This window comes from Rhyacophila brunnea, unplaced genomic scaffold, assembly GCF_057557595.1.
Source record: "Rhyacophila brunnea isolate RB1 unplaced genomic scaffold, BYU_Rbru_1.0 scaffold_20, whole genome shotgun sequence".
Classification (NCBI taxonomy): Eukaryota; Metazoa; Arthropoda; class Insecta; order Trichoptera; family Rhyacophilidae; genus Rhyacophila; species Rhyacophila brunnea.
This window is the reverse complement of record NW_028232860.1, coordinates 18,077,094-18,093,731: the sequence shown is the minus strand read 5'-3', so window position 1 is coordinate 18,093,731 and position 16,638 is coordinate 18,077,094. Positions and strand designations below refer to the sequence as shown.

The 16,638-nt window shown below is 34.5% G+C and overlaps 2 protein-coding genes across 2 annotated transcripts; one reads left to right on the top strand and one right to left on the bottom strand.

Annotated features, from left to right (window-relative positions):
• Positions 1-823: 823 nt before the first annotated feature.
• LOC147071316 (uncharacterized) lies at positions 824-6,458 on the top strand. The gene is made up of 2 exons (XM_085948622.1): positions 824-1,065; positions 4,666-6,458. The coding sequence occupies exons 1-2, from the start codon at positions 946-948 to the stop codon at positions 4,876-4,878; spliced, it is 333 nt and encodes a 110-aa protein (XP_085804748.1). The 5' UTR covers positions 824-945; the 3' UTR covers positions 4,879-6,458.
• Positions 6,459-8,456: 1,998 nt separating this feature from the next.
• On the bottom strand, positions 8,457-16,638 carry LOC147071315 (uncharacterized). The gene is made up of 5 exons (XM_085948199.1): positions 16,479-16,638; positions 14,484-14,849; positions 13,246-13,470; positions 11,599-11,802; positions 8,457-9,637 (listed from the first exon to the last, which is right to left on the bottom strand). Exons 1-5 carry the CDS (start codon positions 16,534-16,536, stop codon positions 9,273-9,275), a joined length of 1,218 nt encoding a protein of 405 aa, XP_085804325.1. The 5' UTR covers positions 16,537-16,638; the 3' UTR covers positions 8,457-9,272.

Sequence of the window (16,638 nt, the reverse complement as noted above, 5' to 3'; positions counted from 1 at the left end):
CACTGCCAGACATGTCAGATACTTCCCGATCAAAGAGATAATTAACCCCATTTGAGATAATGCATGCCGACAAAGAAAATTAACTTAACAAAAGGTGCACTATATAAATAATTTATAACAACTCATATCCCTGTCTATCGGGAACAAAGAGTCTTTCAATCTCTTTGTTCTCGATAGATAGGGATATGAGTTGTTATAAATTATTTATATAATGCACCTTTTGTTAAGTTAATTTTCTTTGTCGGCATGCATTATCTCAAATGGGGTTAATTATCAAAACAAACACCTGAAACCTAATGTCGTAATCATAAACTTTTCTCATAAACACCACCGCGCTTTTTGTCTCTGCGTATTTTTATTATTTTTGCAATTTGAGCTTTAAATCAAACACAATTGATTTGCTTACTAATGTATTGTATTGTATTTCGTCAAAAAAGACACGAGTGCTTACTGTGTATAGACGGCGATAAAGATTGTAAATCACAAGAGCCGAAATAAGTAGGTATGCTGAAAGGAATAATTGTGTTGTGCCTAATAAAATAATTCATTTTAGTTGCATGACAAAATTAAGGTCAATATTTTATAGTCTCTTTTTCTTTTCTGTTCATCTCATTTAGCTGGTCGCCACACCGGGCCCCCAGGCTAGAGCCCTATCAGCCCCCCCCCCTTGTGGGGGCCATGATCCCCTCGTTAATTCCTCACGGACGGTTTAAATTTCTTTTTGGAAAGGCGGATATGGCCGCTACAAATAAATCGCCAGTGGTAAATAAAAATAAATCGTAAATCGCATTCGCAAGGCAACACTGCTCGTCGCTCGTCCCCCGCTCGTCGTGGTAACCTGAAAAAAAAGTCGCATCAGATCAGATCAAAGCACGTGAAATCATCGGTATTTTAGTTATCATTTCAATTTGTGAACGTTCGTCGAGTTCAATTTAATATTGAAACATGGGCAAAAAGAAGGGAGGTAAGAAAGGAGCGAAGCCTGGTAAAAACTTCAAAGTTGTCGGTGCTAAAAGTCTGAAAGTGAAAACCAAAGCAAAGCCCGTGAAAACCGAACTGAAAAAGGTATGTATCGGTCAAATTATTACTTTTAAGTGTGCTATTTATGCGTTAAAATATTTGTTTTATAGTATGGTCTCGTAATGTGTTATTTTCCGCACCAGAAACATTACTAAAAGCCAACAGTTTCGTTTTCTGATCATTGATTGACATGCTCCGTCGCAGTTCTTGTGTTATTGAATCAACATGACCTGAAATGTCAAAAGCTTATCTAATACATATTCTAATGTATAGCGTTGTTTGTTGACATATTAATTATTCAATTTGCTAAAATGTTTCAACCATCGATTTTTCTTTTATTGAGGACAAAAAATAGTCTATGCTTTCTAATTTGAACAATATTTGCGACAGAATGGAACAGTAACCTTTGGTCCTGTAAAAACATTAAGCATTTAATTGTGTTCAGTTGTGGCTATTACGGCCCATAAAACCATTCAAAAATTGCCAGCTTATTTTCAATGCCTCAGATCACATAAAATTTTATGCAAACAAGACTTGGCAAGCGACATAATTTCTTTAGTAGGTACTTAGCCGCGATTTACAACATAATAATATCACGCCTTCAATTATTAAGGGTGGGGCGTTTTTTTTTTTATCACATTTAAGCATTTATTTAAAAGATACATTTTAATAAATGTAGGGTTTATTTCGCCATCGTGTGAATACATACTTACTTAAAAATGTATTGTAATATTAATTTTCAACCTTTGAGTTCTGAGGCAGTTATCTATACTTATAGTTATTTATTTATCAGAATTTTGTGTCTGATAATCTTGATTTAACCTATGCAGAGGCTTGGCATTAGTGACAATCAGTAGTAGTGTAAAAGCCGTGGCATCATTTATTCGTTCAGTCAGTCCATTTGGAGGGACCTCTTCTTCATCCCTGCCAATCTTCAACATGACATTTTTTTTACACGCTGTCATAGCCGAAGCTTGGGCAATTGGAGATAATATTGCGAAAGTCCAGTTCCTGTTGACAATTAAGTCTTCCATCCTCTTGGCCGTCCATAATGCATAGCATTTGCTTCCAGCACCGCCATTTTCTGTAGTTCACTGTTAAAATTTAGGACACAAGGATATAGAGAAGTCTAGACATTTGACTAGATGCATTTTAGTCACTTTTCTATGTAGTATTAGCACCTGTACACGTGCATGGAATTACTATCGGCAATATTGCTTATTTTAAACTATCATGACAATAACTGTTTACACGTAAAAGTGCTTACTGTCTCTCCAATCTCATTCTTCAAGAGTAACCGAGGCACGATGTTCTCATTTTATACTACTATCTGTCAGATCGTATTAAAAATCGGAGCTCAAAGTGAGTAGTTCATTTTTTTACCGGCATGTTCGCCCCTATCGCTCTACAGCGCAGGCGCAGATCGAAAATAATCTTATTTGCGCGCAATAAATCATCACAATTTGGAATCTTCCAATATTGTTTGATTTATGCACGCAATTTTGCCAACTGCAGGATAATACATGTTTCCCCATACATTTTCTTACTGTGCACACGTGTTATCGGAATATAAGATCTGTGCCTGCGCAGTAGAACGATAATGGCGAACCTGCTGGTAAAAAAACGAATTACTCATTTTGAGGTTAACCTATAATACATCCTGTCAATAATAGTACTATAAAATGACAACATCGCGCCTCGCTTATACTCCGTTTACACGGGCATGGATTTACTATTCACAGTACGAAAATGTATGGGTAAACATGTACCTATTATCCTGCAGTTGACAAGATTGCGTGCATGAACCAAGCAATTTTGAAAGCTTCTGAATTTAACGCACAAGTAAGATCTGCGCCTGCGCAGTAGAACGATAATGACAAACTGCCGGTAACAAAATGAACTACTCATTTAGAGGTTAACCGATTTTCAATACGTCCTGTCAAAATAGGACTATAAAATGAAACACCACGTCTCACTTACTCTTGAAGAAAGAGATTGGAGAGACAGTCAGCACTTTTACGTGTAAACAGTTATTGTCATGATAGTTTAAAATAATCACTATTGCCGACAGTAAATCCATGCACGTGTACAGGCGCTATTAGGCAGATTGAGATAATATTGCGAAAGTCCAGTTCCTGTTGACAATTAAGTCTTCCATCCTCTTGGCAGTCCCATAATACATAGCATTTGCTTCCAGCACCGCCATTTTCTGTAGTTCACTTTTAAAATTTAGGACACACAAGGATATAGAAATCTAGACATTTGACTAGATGCATTTTAGTCATTTTCACGATGTAGTATATTCTCGTTTAGTAGTAAATTGTAGAAAAGACAGAACTATTTTTAATTATTGATGGAATCAAAAGAAACAAGTGAAAAGTGACTCACTTGTTTCAATATAAATGAAAATAATAAAAAGTGAAAGCATGACTTTGTTTTTTTAAAACAAATGAAAGTGCAGTAAACTGCATTACCGCTCGAGCTTTCGTTTATTATATTCACCAATTGGTGTCACTGCAGCTATGTTTTTACTATTCTGAATTGGTTGCAGTTCTTTTACACATTTTTATAATTCTGCGAAAGAAAGAAGACCCTAGTCTAAAATCGCTACCTTTCAGGAGAGCCAAAAGAAGATTGATTTTTGAACCATTTTGTATGGGAACTCCAATGCTTCAGTGTGGAATTTAGTAATTCAGAGGCGTTGATGTCGACTCATCCTTATTCTCATTTGTACATATTTTTCCGACCATGTCTGATCCTAATAAGATCATATGAGCCTCCACAGGGTGGAGGAGGGTGTATTAACGGATTTTGTTTTACGAACGTACGTTTTACGAAGAAGTTTCCAAAATAAACCAAACATTTGCGTTGTATACTTGTAAGCGGCAGACTACTGAATTTGATAATCGAATACCAGCGAATTATAGAGCTTGATTTTGTGCTTTCAACTTGTAAAAATAACGGCGGATTATAGTAGTTGACGGATAATCGAGTGGCGGATTACTGAGAGTGTACTATATTGTTTTTCAATTTGTGTTTGAGTCAGGGTGTCGACTAAATAGGTTGAGCAAGTGGCTGACATCCATTTCTTGTAAAAACAAAAATCTGTTAATACAAACCTCCACACTGTGGAGTCCCATAATATGATCCTATTTGGATCGCATATGGTCAAACGAAAGAGAAAATGTGCACAAATTACATAGGGTAAATTTAATTATTGTTGCCGTCATTATTTCCAAGCCTATTGCATCGTTTTCTCTCGCTCAGCGTCGCTCTAATGCCGGGTCCACACTGGCAACATGTCGCGCGACAACCTCGATAAATTTTACGATAATTATCATAATGGCTTAAGAAATTTTACGATAATAAATTATCATACTTATCGTAAAATTTAACGAGGTTGCCGGCGACATGTTGCCAATGTGGACCCGGCATAACAAGTCATATTTTCTGTCATAACCATCGAACTTCACACTTATGTAGTATGTTTATAATAAATATTTACCTAAAACCATATCTACCTCGTATGGTCAGAAAAGTATTTCCCACAAATTTGAAAAAATGTTTTTGTAAAATAAAGAGTTTGATATGCTCCTTCTCTATTCAAACGGTTTGGTAAAACTCCATATATATCTATTGTTCCAGTTGAGCAAAGCGGCGCACAAGCAGAAGTTGAAGGAAGTGGACGAGCAGTTGGTTACCCTGCAAGACAAGGTTGTGAAGAAGCCGGAAGCCAAAAAGGCGGCGCCGCGTGCCGTCGGCAGGAAAGGAAAAAACAAAAGGGGAAAGCAGGCGAAGGGAAAGGTGGCTCAAGACGCCAGCTCCGCCGCTGACAAGATCGAGAAGCTCGAAGTATAATTACTTCAACCGCTGTCTATACATAATAATAAACATATTTTGTAAGTAGGTGCATGGTGTGTCTTGAATTTATGAGAATATTCTGTGAGGGTGCATTAATTAGTACAAAGTTGCAATAGTTATATTTAATTTTGCATCAAAGATTTTCAGGGTTACAAGTAGGTAATTTTATATTAAACGTTGAAATCGTGCTATCTCAATAATCCTGTTTTCATTGTATCTTGCATTAAAGATCAATTTTTATTGTATAGTAGAATTTTGTATTCATAAAAAATGGATATACAATGCATCGTAACGTCAAATTATAATAAACTGAATATTTTTTATTAGCGTAACAATTATTATATCCAGTCAAGATTTATTCTGATACCAAACGACTGTATGTATACACAGGATATTTCAGTCTGCCTGATAAAGCATAATATGTACTTCATTATATCAACTTACGGGAAATACCAAAACAATTCATAAAAGTAGACATTATTATACCAATTTATGTAAAATGTCATTTCAAAATGATTTATTTACATTGTGTTAGTATATATTTGTAAAGGTATCATTATGCATGCTTATGAAATTGGTATACCTAATAAATTTATAATAGTACAAAGTATTAAAATAAGATTTTTTTATTGAATTTAACTACATGACTATTAAAATTTTTATTAATCAAGACACACCTGCATAATTTTCCTATATCGATTAGGAAACAACTATTTTTCTTAGATTATACAGTGTTTTAAGATTTATTTGTGACATATCAACAAGTATATTGTGTAGTCCTGGCAATGAATGTAGATTGATTCTCTACTTAGGTCAGCGTACGCGGTGAAGCAAATGGCGAAGGAACGGAAGTCAAGTTGTTCGGTTGTCACAGATGCCTAAAGGACTGTTTCCACTGTAGGATTATTTTGTAAGAGACACATTTAATCAATACGTATGAACATTTCAAAATGAAAACATTTTGCCTAAATCTAAATAATAATTACTATATCTCTTTTACATTTTCACAATGAGAGTTTAAAAATGTATCATGTTATAATATATATTAATACATCGGCATACCTGATTAGACTTTATGAATTTTTCAATGTTTGTTTGAATATTTGCTATTTATATATTTGAAATTTTGTTTCATGAGAGAAAGAAGTCTCGCCATGGAGTCTCATACTGTATTTTTTTATTGCTATATACAGTAAGAAATCATAAGACTTGCTGAAACAGTAAGTTATTTGTATTTTTTGTTGTTGTGAATCTCTCCTATCAATCGTGTACTCGATTGTCTCAATAGAGTATTTCTGCGCACACGATAGCGTAACATTTGCGTCTCTTTCCTTTCGCTATTATGCTTTACTGTAAAGCTACCTTACTGGTATATTTGTAAGTATTTTTTTTTATGTATATTTGGTACATAAGTGTGTACTTAGTGGTGTACAGTATTACACAGGTGTAAGTTTTTCATAGAAATCAAGCAACCAATCCAAATATGTATGTGTGTTCTTTTTATCACAATAAGTATACAAAAAAGATTTATGATAAAGTTTAAGAATGTCTATTAAATATATACACTACAACTTAAAGAGATTTTTTCTTACAAATTGACATGTGGTGTTTGGTTTGGCGTTGGTATGGTGATTCAATAAATATCAGATATTTTAATAAATTAGTATGTCATTGAAAAATGGCTACCTACACAGCCTACATGAAAAAAAAACAATTTATAACATGACATGCTGGTAAACCTTAGTTTTGACTTATCATTCACCAGATTTTATACAAATGTGTTATAGATGACCAAGCTCGTATCTCAGCTGAGATAATGTATGTTTTGAATACTCAATATATAACTCACTGATACCAGATATATGAAGAAATATTATAAACAGTCATGTAAATACCATTTTCTTTCCTTAGAGGATATTATATTAACCAATTAATGGTTGTTCATCATCATCTACCAAACCTATTGCGTGCTTGCTCTGGATCAAAAACAATATCGGCTGTAGAAAGAAAAAAGGAGTTAACCCTAAGTATTTTTAAAATAGGTTTTATTGGAGAATAACATTGCACAAGAATAAATACACATGTCAAAATACCTATTTATTATCTAAATTTAGCTTACATTTTTTTTTAAGTGGGAAAAAGGACTTCCTTTATCCTTTTAACAGTTATGAACAAATTATGTAATTTAAGCCAAATTAATGTGGAATCGTACCCATAGCTTCGAAGATAGGCACTGTATGGACCAGTAACCGCACCACCGTGAATCAATCGAGACAATTCTGATTATCGATATCATGATGGAATTCTTTGGTTAATACATGTTCGGGGAAGCTTTAGTCACTAGTGATAATTAAAGCTGCAGATAGATTTTCTGTGAGAACTGTACTGATGACATAATATAACTTGGGAATAGAGTTGGTGTTTAACCCTTTTACTCCCAGCTGATTTTGCCTAGCATATGTGAAAACTCCCAAGCGTTTTTTGACAAAAAATCGTCGATTTAGTTTTTTTTAAATAAATAATTCTACACATGTTTTAAAAATTTGAAACTTTCTTTGTGTGTTCTCAATGGCGTATAAAGCAATAATAAGTAATAATATTGATAGTTTAAATCAATAAAACAAAAGAAAAAAATAATGTATCAATATTTATTTAGAAATGAACGGATAAAACTATGTTAGAACTACAAAACAAGTGCGACAACATTTTTTTATTTATAATTGATATATCAAATTTTATAATATATAATCTATTCTTATCTAGTAACAGAAAAAAAATAAACATTATTATTTCTCTATGAAATAGAATTTTTATAAAGTAATCAAAAAAAATCGTATAGTGTCAAGGTATTCAAGAATATTATTCAATTCACGAAATCGTAAGAGAATTCGATACAGTATCGAGGACTAACTGATATGGTAATGAAGTAATTTCAAAAAATAAGTTTCAAAGCACTAAATCATTTATAATAATATTTATTCATGTATTTTTTCACCATCCTACCAAAAGTATAGTGGCATCCATTGTTTGTTCCGTCAGTTCATAAAAATTACAAAATTCATTTTGTAATGTGATATATGAATCATAAAACAACTAAAAGAAATATCAGAATTTAAAATGTGTCATAAAAATAATAAAACATTATTTTTATGACACATTTTTATGAAACATTATTTTTATGACCTTCTTTGGTCTCAAGTTCGACAGCAGAGCAATTATGACTTGTGAGTTATTAGGGTATGACATAATTATAAACAATGCCAACACTAAAATAAATGTTACTCACACCCAACACACAGTGAATATAGTGCTTTATCTACACCAGACGAAATATGACAAGAAAAAATTTGGAATAAATAGTAAATTTGGTTCCAAATTTTCGGCCGATGGATCGGCCCAGATGGAGTTTTCGCATAGGTATGGTGGGCCGAAATATCGGCCGAATGGGAGTAAAAGGGTTAAATTCCTCATAGTTGTGGTTATTCTCCTGATATTGGATCATCTGTCTATTTACTTACACTGTTGTGATTACATGTCTTTATAAAGTTGAAATGAAAATAATAAAAACACGGTTTCATTTGGTTTAGTTCAATTTAATAGATCATAATATTGTTGATACTGAAATATGGTAGCTTCTATATAAAAAAAAACAGTATTGGTGCTTTTATAACATAAAAGTAGCTAATACCCACGTATCTACAAATACCTATATCAAATAGCCATTTTGTCTGTTGAGTAGTGTGAACATACATAGCCAATCGTCATTATTAAATATATCATTTTGTTAAACCGTCCACTCGAAAGATGCTTTCATTTATCGACTTTGTAGTCAACATAAGGGAGTATAAGTTTTATTTTTATGATTTTTTTTTATGCAATTGGTTTTTTGTAAGGTGCTAGTCACAGCTGTTCATTGCGTTACCGATATGATGATTTATCACATTGCACCGGGCTGACAGCGGAGGTTGTTTTCGTAAGCTTAACCGTATTTGTTTTGATTTCAATAACAAGTATTAGTCATACGTCTTCATCTTATTTACGAGGTCGCGTGTTGTGTCACACTACATAGATAAACTTTTACTCTGTGAGCCTATCTTTAGTTAGTAGTAAAAAATTCTGAGGCCGAGTTGCGTAACATACAAAAAGGCCATGCTGGTCACCCAAATAGGAAAACACAGTACACGTGCCTGCCGATGCTGAATATCAACTCAATGGTAGGTCTTCCTTGGCGGTATTCGGTAACCCTCATAGTGATCAATGTGTTGAGAATGCATGCTTAACGGAAAAGAAATTGTAACATTTCTATTGTTTCCTGGACACAATGTTTCCTGACGTACGACATATTTCAGTATCAACAACAATAATTTACAGATACAGTTAGGTTTTTATATTTACACTACACTCTCTCTACTTATTGTATTTCTTTGCAATGACGACTGATCAAAATCTGCAACATTCATCACATCCATACATATTGTGTCACTGTTTGCTTCGTTCTTTTCTTTCTTTCTGCGCTTATGCTTAAAAGAATTTTTTGACTTAGATACCACTGTATTATCTTCTAAATTTCCATTCTCTAAAGCCAATCTTGGCTTATTAAGTCTATTAATAGATGGCGGTTCTATAAGTCCGTTATCTTTATTTTGTACTATATTTAATTCTTCAATATTCTTTGGCTCCGAACTATTTCTTGTTATAACTATTTGCTGCTTTCCGTTATTGCTGGTTTTTAATAACAGTGGTTTCTCTGTTATGTCTGCAAAATAAAACAATTCAAGAATTAGAGAATTTACGAGATAAAACAGGGAAAAATAAATTATTTAAAAGCTATTTTAAATTGTATGTACTTAATTTATTAAAGTACCCAAATTATATTTTGTAAACGATGACATTTCACGGTTTTTCATTCATTTCAAAGTTACTAATTGCTAGAAACATTTGACTAAAGGAAAAGATTGTGTCAAATGTTATACATTATTAAATTTCTACTAATTAACTCGCATTAGAGAGTGGTGGATTACGGTGAAAGTATGAGAAATAAACTAAGCTATAATTTTCAAAACAGATCTTTATGCTATAAAGGTGGGTCTAAACATCTTTTACCTGTACCTACTCATATTTATGTAAATATTTAAACATATACACAACATATTATCATTCTGCAGTAATACGAAATTAATACTTTTCCACATCTTTCTCGTACAGCACGAAGTACACATATTGTTTTTCAATTTGTGTATGAGTCAGAATATGGACCTAATAGGTTGAGCAAGTAGCTGACATCCATTTCTTGTACAAATAAATCTGTCAATGCAAACCTCCACTCTGTGGAGACCCATATGATCCTATTAGGATCGGACATGGTCGAAAGAAGAAAAGTTGGAGACCCATATGATCCTATTAGGATCGGACATGGTCGAAAGAAGAAAAGTTAGATGTTGCATTTTTATTATCTATAAATAAAATATCATGTAGATCGCCCTGATGTTTGAATCTGGTTGTATAACACTTACGATATTATTGTCATTGGTTATACCAGCCACATAAAGATAACATCTAACACGCCAACACACATCCCGATACAAACCAAATTGACATGACCAACAATGAAATAGAAACGTCTAGAATTTATTTTAAAATAAGCCGAATTTTTGCTTTATGTAATACATAATGATTTAGTAATAATTCAAGAAAATCTGGTTAACCATTTCTTTACGATGAACATGGTTCCGATTATGTCACCATGGGTTACCGTATGAGATCGATCTATCAATTATTATATGTATTTACTGGAATGTATTTTTTGAAAATAATAACATTTTAATTAGATGTGATTGGGAAAGGATCGAGAAGTTCTGCGTAGTGTCAAAACCAGGAAACTACAGTACCTCAGCCACAGGGAACTCAAAAATAATGGGAACTGAAATACATAACGGGCAAGGCGATAGCAGGTAACCGACTCGAGTAAAGAAGAATGCTGGTTAAACTTACACACGTATCAAGAATACGTTTTACGTCGAATACTGAAAACTCCTCTCGGTTTATGCATTTATGCTCATTTAATGTTGGTGTATTACACACACTATTGCATGTGCGTAATGCGTGGTTCATTTTCGTAGGACACTCACACATTCAAAACCCTGCATCAATATGCGGCGTATTGAATATAGCCTATCGGTATTCTATTTTTATTATCTGTTCTGTGCTCGGCCTCATAATAAGAGAACAAAATTACAGCATTCGCCAACATGTCATTCAAGGAAAGATCGATGGTAAGCATAGCAGAGGACGAAGCTGCATTTCGTGGCTTAAGAACCTCCGAGATTGGTACGAGTGCATCTTTACTGAACTGTTCCGGGTAGCAGATGACAAAGCTAAGAGCACCTTGATGGTGGCCGACCTCCGCTAGGGGATGGCACAATAAGAAGAAGAATTGATGTTTCTAGAAATAGCTGAAATATTAAGATGACAAAGTGCATATTCGCGGTTTATTGGGCTAGGTAACCTAAGGTGACAGACGTTACAGTAATGGGAGTGTTATATTAGATTATATTTATTTTCAATCAAAATTAGCTACATTTAAGAAATAGGACCATCGAGTTTTGGTGCCAAACTTCGTGCTTGGCTTGTATACTAGAGATAGCCTTGATTTTTCCCAAAACTTTTTCTATCCTTCTCAATTATGGTATATTGTTACACTATTAAAAAAGTACATACCTGGATTAGCTGCTATACGAAATCCCGATTTCTCTGACGCTCTGTGTTTTGCATCCTTTCCATTCTGTGTTATACTATGAGATATCAAAGTTTTGGTTTTCTTCTTAACTATGCAGAAACTCACTAAAACTGCGACAGTAATTAAAGTTCCCACCAACACCCCTGACCATAGACCAATGTCGGCTTCCGTGTAACTGTCGGAATCTGAAACATAAATGATTTTATGTCAATAATTAAGAACATAATATTTATTGCCTGCCACTCGATAGATTAATTTACTACCTGCTGCTAAATGATGGCATGAATCTTAAGACGATACTTCAGTGAAACGGCAAATAATTTTCAACTATAGGCGCGATGGAATTTTGGACTCGCTGGCAGTCGGAGAGCGAACGTCGAGGTGTGAATACGTAAATTTGTTTCGTGATGGCGACGGGAGTATTAATTCTTAAATCGTGTAAAGATGACTAAAGACGTGTCAATGAATATATTATTATTGATACTAATAAAACAATAAACAGAACATTAAATGGACACATGTTGGATTTATATGACAAATTATATTTCGTTTGGCATGCGTCATTTGCACCCGTGACCCGCAATCCGCGCATCGCCTAGCCACGATCTTTTTAGACCATGCCTCAACTAAGGTATAGCCTTAAGCCCTTTGTCAGGGTAAATAAATGTATGTAACAATAAATATGTTTTGCTTGGTCTATCGCTATCTGGTAAATTAACATGTGTTTTATGAGATGGGTGTTCATAATTTTCTCATCTCTGCTTTCACTTTGCGGTGAAAAAATGCATTGAGTGTAAGCTGAACTGAAAGACAAACCATCGCAGCATTTTCTGTATACCAAATGTTTTAATAAGTTAAACAAAATATGTATCTTTTGAAATATACTTTTTAATTCCGTGAATACTATAGGTAAATATTTTTTCCATAAGTCTTGTCAACCAAATGTCGGAAGTTTGAATCTAAATATCATTAAATTCGTGCCTAGAATTAAAATCATTGACCTAAGTCCAAAAGCTTTATTAAAAAGAACATCCGTAAAAGCACTTACTTATATTAAATTCAATGCATAATAATTAAATATAAATTCATTCATTCCAAGCCATTCAATTAATGTATTTAGTTTAAAATTATGTAGGTATATTAGGATTTTATAAGAATATCTCTTGTGTTTAGTTATTTAGTTTAAATATTTAAAACAAAATATATCTACTTGGTATCATGCAAAAGACTTTGGCAGATTGTGATATATTTTTTGTTGTTTTTCGAGAATTGACCGAGGGCCTCGCCGAGTTACAAAGAGCATTTGGTCTGAGACCCTTTGCGTCGGAGGCGCGAGCCGCCCAGCTAAATTTACTTACCTATTTTATAAATTTAATATTCATTTTATACGCTAGAAGATTTTTTCAATTCGGTTTTCGGGCTCTCGAGACATAGCATAGCATGTCCTCGAGAGAAGAGCAGCTTTAAGACGATTACCTATCTCATCTGCCACACTATCACAGGTTCGGGAGGGGTACCAGATCCTACGTCAGACCCTCCCGCCTCTTTCGGAGATGACAACATCTCTAATGTTAAAAATATTTGGCGGTTTAGTAAATAGAAATATTCATCACCGTGTCTTTACTTACCTATAACAAATGAAGAGTTTTGGGTGTCAGCGTACAATGTGACAGGTTCGCTCTGTCCTTGATTGTTAAAAGCGTATATCAGAACCTCGTAACTCTGACCTTCTTGTAAATTTCCTATTCTTATGGTTGAAAGTGGTGACGTTATATTATTAAGGAGTCTCTTAGTATAGTTTACATTTTGCCAAATAGACAACCCAAGGAAATCATCCTGTGTCTTGTTGATACCTGGTAAAAATAAAGAAAGTATCGATTTCATTCTGTAATTAAAATTGTTTATGGATATTATTAAATTTTTAGATTTCTATTTAGTCTAATTGGAAAGTAGAAAGCTGTCCTTGTAAAATGTAAATCAATCATTATTAAAAGAAAATGTAATAATAATGTGATGTGTACTGATTGACTTTCACAGTTATTTGATTTCTTATTTTGTTATTGGGCTGTGACCTTGTGTTTCTGATTTTTTTCTTTTTGAAATGAAATACCAAAAAAGATCGACATTTAAAAAGTATTTGAAGTCTGAATTATTATTAATACGCATGGGCTTTATGCGCAGATTTGACAGATAAAACAAGATGGCGACTAAAATTAAAATTTTCCCATAGATTTTATTGATTTTCAGTTTACAAAGTCATGTATTTTATGGTGCTGTAAACTAATAATTCAACTAGATATTTTGCAAATATAAATATCAAGATGCCGACCAAAATATAAATTTTCCATTACAATTAGAACCCCATAAAGTAGGTACCTACTGACTAAGCGGTGGATAGTTATTGGATTTTGATTGTATTATTTAGGAATCACAACAAAATCAGAATAGTTTATCAAAGTATTTAGTTGATAGCAATTGCCCACTACGTCGTTTGCATGATAAATCGAAAGAAAAATGAAACCAAGGAATAAATAAAATGATTTGTATTATTTATTTATTTTTATTTTATTTTATTTATTTATTTAAAAAAGACACGTATTGTATGTATTGTTTCTTTATCCGTGTCTCGTCTCATATTGTTGTCAGAGTGTTGATATCGGTTACAAACAAGCACTCTAATTTAATTATTAGTATATTCCTAATATAGTTTTTGCATGTCCTTGGATAGGCTTTCATCCAGTTTTTTTTAATACGACACATTACTAATAATAGTTGTTTTATCAACAACAAATACAAACAATTTACGAGATATTGTGTCGGTTGCCAGTTAGGATAGAGGGTTTTAAACATTCTTATCAGTACTAACCTGGTGGACAGCTTATGATAAATGTATTCCAAGTTGCATTTACTTTGCAGTCGTCTGGCGGGTCTGGTATTCTCCACGTATACTTCAGTTCTATCAAACACGGATCCTTTTGTTTTCCGACTAGATTTGAGGCCCAGCAATACATGGAAATTTCTCTACTAGATACAGTGGTAATGTTTTGTATATCATCTAAATTTAATGTGTTGTTTTCGGAAACTATTGTGTTATTTACGATTAGTTGGCTATTGTTACCGTTGTCGACTCGCCAATAAAACTTGTGAGCCGACGGTAGACATTCGATGGGGCACGATAGAGATTCAATTTTATTTGGTATTGATGTTTCAGTCACTAGGCATCGTGGTGCATCTGAAAAAATATGTAATTATTTATTTTTAATTGGGTTAGCATATAGAAGCGGGGATCAAAGTAAATGTAGTCCTCAATAGCTTGCGGTATCTAAAACGATCAGGAGTAATGTTAGAATCATTATTTGTAAACTTTTGATTTTTACGAAGAAGAAAAGTAGTAGCATCTAAAAGGAGACTGATACATTATTTAAATACTCCTCTAATGCGTGAAATACATTATCATCACGTTATGTGCTGTCACAGTAAGCTGCTGCTACGAGTAAAAAGTGTGTAATGTCGTTTTTCTTAGTATTTAAAATGTTATCAAACTGATGCTCCCATCCCGTAGCATATTTTGAACATTCTCAGTTGGCAAAATCTGCCGAAATCATCAAAACAGCATTGAGATCACCTCACACATACCGTGCTACATCAGTAACCGCATATCTCAATGAACATTTTTATTATGCTCTGCATTCCTACACATTTTTGACTCACGTCAAAAAGTGTGCTCTTTGTTTTTATTTTTTTTCTCTATGGATTTTCTATTAAATTATTATCTATGTCTGGTGTTAAGGTCTATTATCTATGTACTGCAGGTTTGGTTTTGTTCAAAGTATTATCTATGGATGCAATATTGCAGTTAATTTTAACGTACGCACAACGTCAGCTTAATTTTAACATATCGTAAGTCTAAATTTGTCATCATACCAGCATGTGACAGTAGGTGACGTGATCATAATGTAATTGCAGCATAACACGTTATCACCGGCCTTCTGCGCGCTCTGAAGCGGAGATGGCAGGCCGTGATAACGTCAAGGTCAAAGCGGGGGTGGGGGACAGAAACGCACGGGGTATTTGGTCAAGGCTGGTTTATTTCATCGTATTGCAGGGTAGTCGTTACAGATACGATACAGGTTATTGTCGTCGTTGGCGGTCGGTTGGTAATTGGCGGGCTGCAACGTGGTGTCGCGGCTGGGCTGCTGATTGATTGCTTGGCATCCGAGGCGAGTCAGTGCTTGCGGCGTGGCGATCTGCCGATGTCAGATGTGGTCTTTTTGGCGGGCTGTCCGGAATGCTGGCTTGGCTTCGCGTCCGAGGCGAGCGAAGGCGAGAAGAGATTTTGCGGTCGATGCTGTTGGTTCGGCGGTTGAGGTAAGAGAGCTTTTTGCGCGCGTTCAACTGACAGGCGGCGTCATGTTCATCCGTCGGTCGGGAACCTCTCTCTTTTACCGACGGATTGACTAGTGGCGGCGCGAGCGGCCGTTTTTGATAGACCGCGTCTGTTTTGGCGGGAGTTTGACGAATTTGAATTTCAAGGAGACGGGTTCCGCTCGGCCGAGGGTTGCGATCACCGCGAAGAGTGGACGTAGGCTGTGGTATTTTGGGAAATATGATGGTTCGGTCCGCCCTTTGAGGTAGTCTCCTGTGGGAGATTTCCATCTGGTATCAACGTGTTGCCGCCATGTCAGGTATGTCTCTACAAATCTTCTACATGCGATTACAACGACTGTTATCGCCGATTTCTTGTTGTCGGAGAATAATTAATCACAAATACTGAACTGTGGACATATTGGTATTTGGGAATGGGTGTCTCATTACATTACAAAGATGTTGACCAAATCAAATATTCAATCAATGTACTTACATAAAACATTTATTTCGAGGACATTACTCACGCCGCTGCCTTCCAAATTGTATGCCATACAGGTATAATTACCAGTGTGTTGACTAGAAACATTCAATATGAGAAGGTCATTTGAAGATAAGCTTATTTCACTTCCATTGAAAGAACTCCCAAGAATACT

Excerpts from the sequence above, each read along its gene's own strand:
- LOC147071316 (XM_085948622.1), top strand. The coding sequence starts at position 946 with ATGGGCAAAAAGAAGGGAGGTAAGAAAGGAGCGAAGCCTGGTAAAAAC. Across the intron at positions 1,066-4,665 it reads TGAAAACCGAACTGAAAAAG|TTGAGCAAAGCGGCGCACAA; the intron begins GTATGTATCGGT and ends CTATTGTTCCAG.
- LOC147071315 (XM_085948199.1), bottom strand. The coding sequence starts at position 16,536 with ATGGCATACAATTTGGAAGGCAGCGGCGTGAGTAATGTCCTCGAAATA. Across the intron at positions 14,850-16,478 it reads CCTCGAAATAAATGTTTTAT|ATGCACCACGATGCCTAGTG; the intron begins GTAAGTACATTG and ends ATATTTTTTCAG. Across the intron at positions 11,803-13,245 it reads AAACTCTTCATTTGTTATAG|ATTCCGACAGTTACACGGAA; the intron begins GTAAGTAAAGAC and ends TTTATGTTTCAG.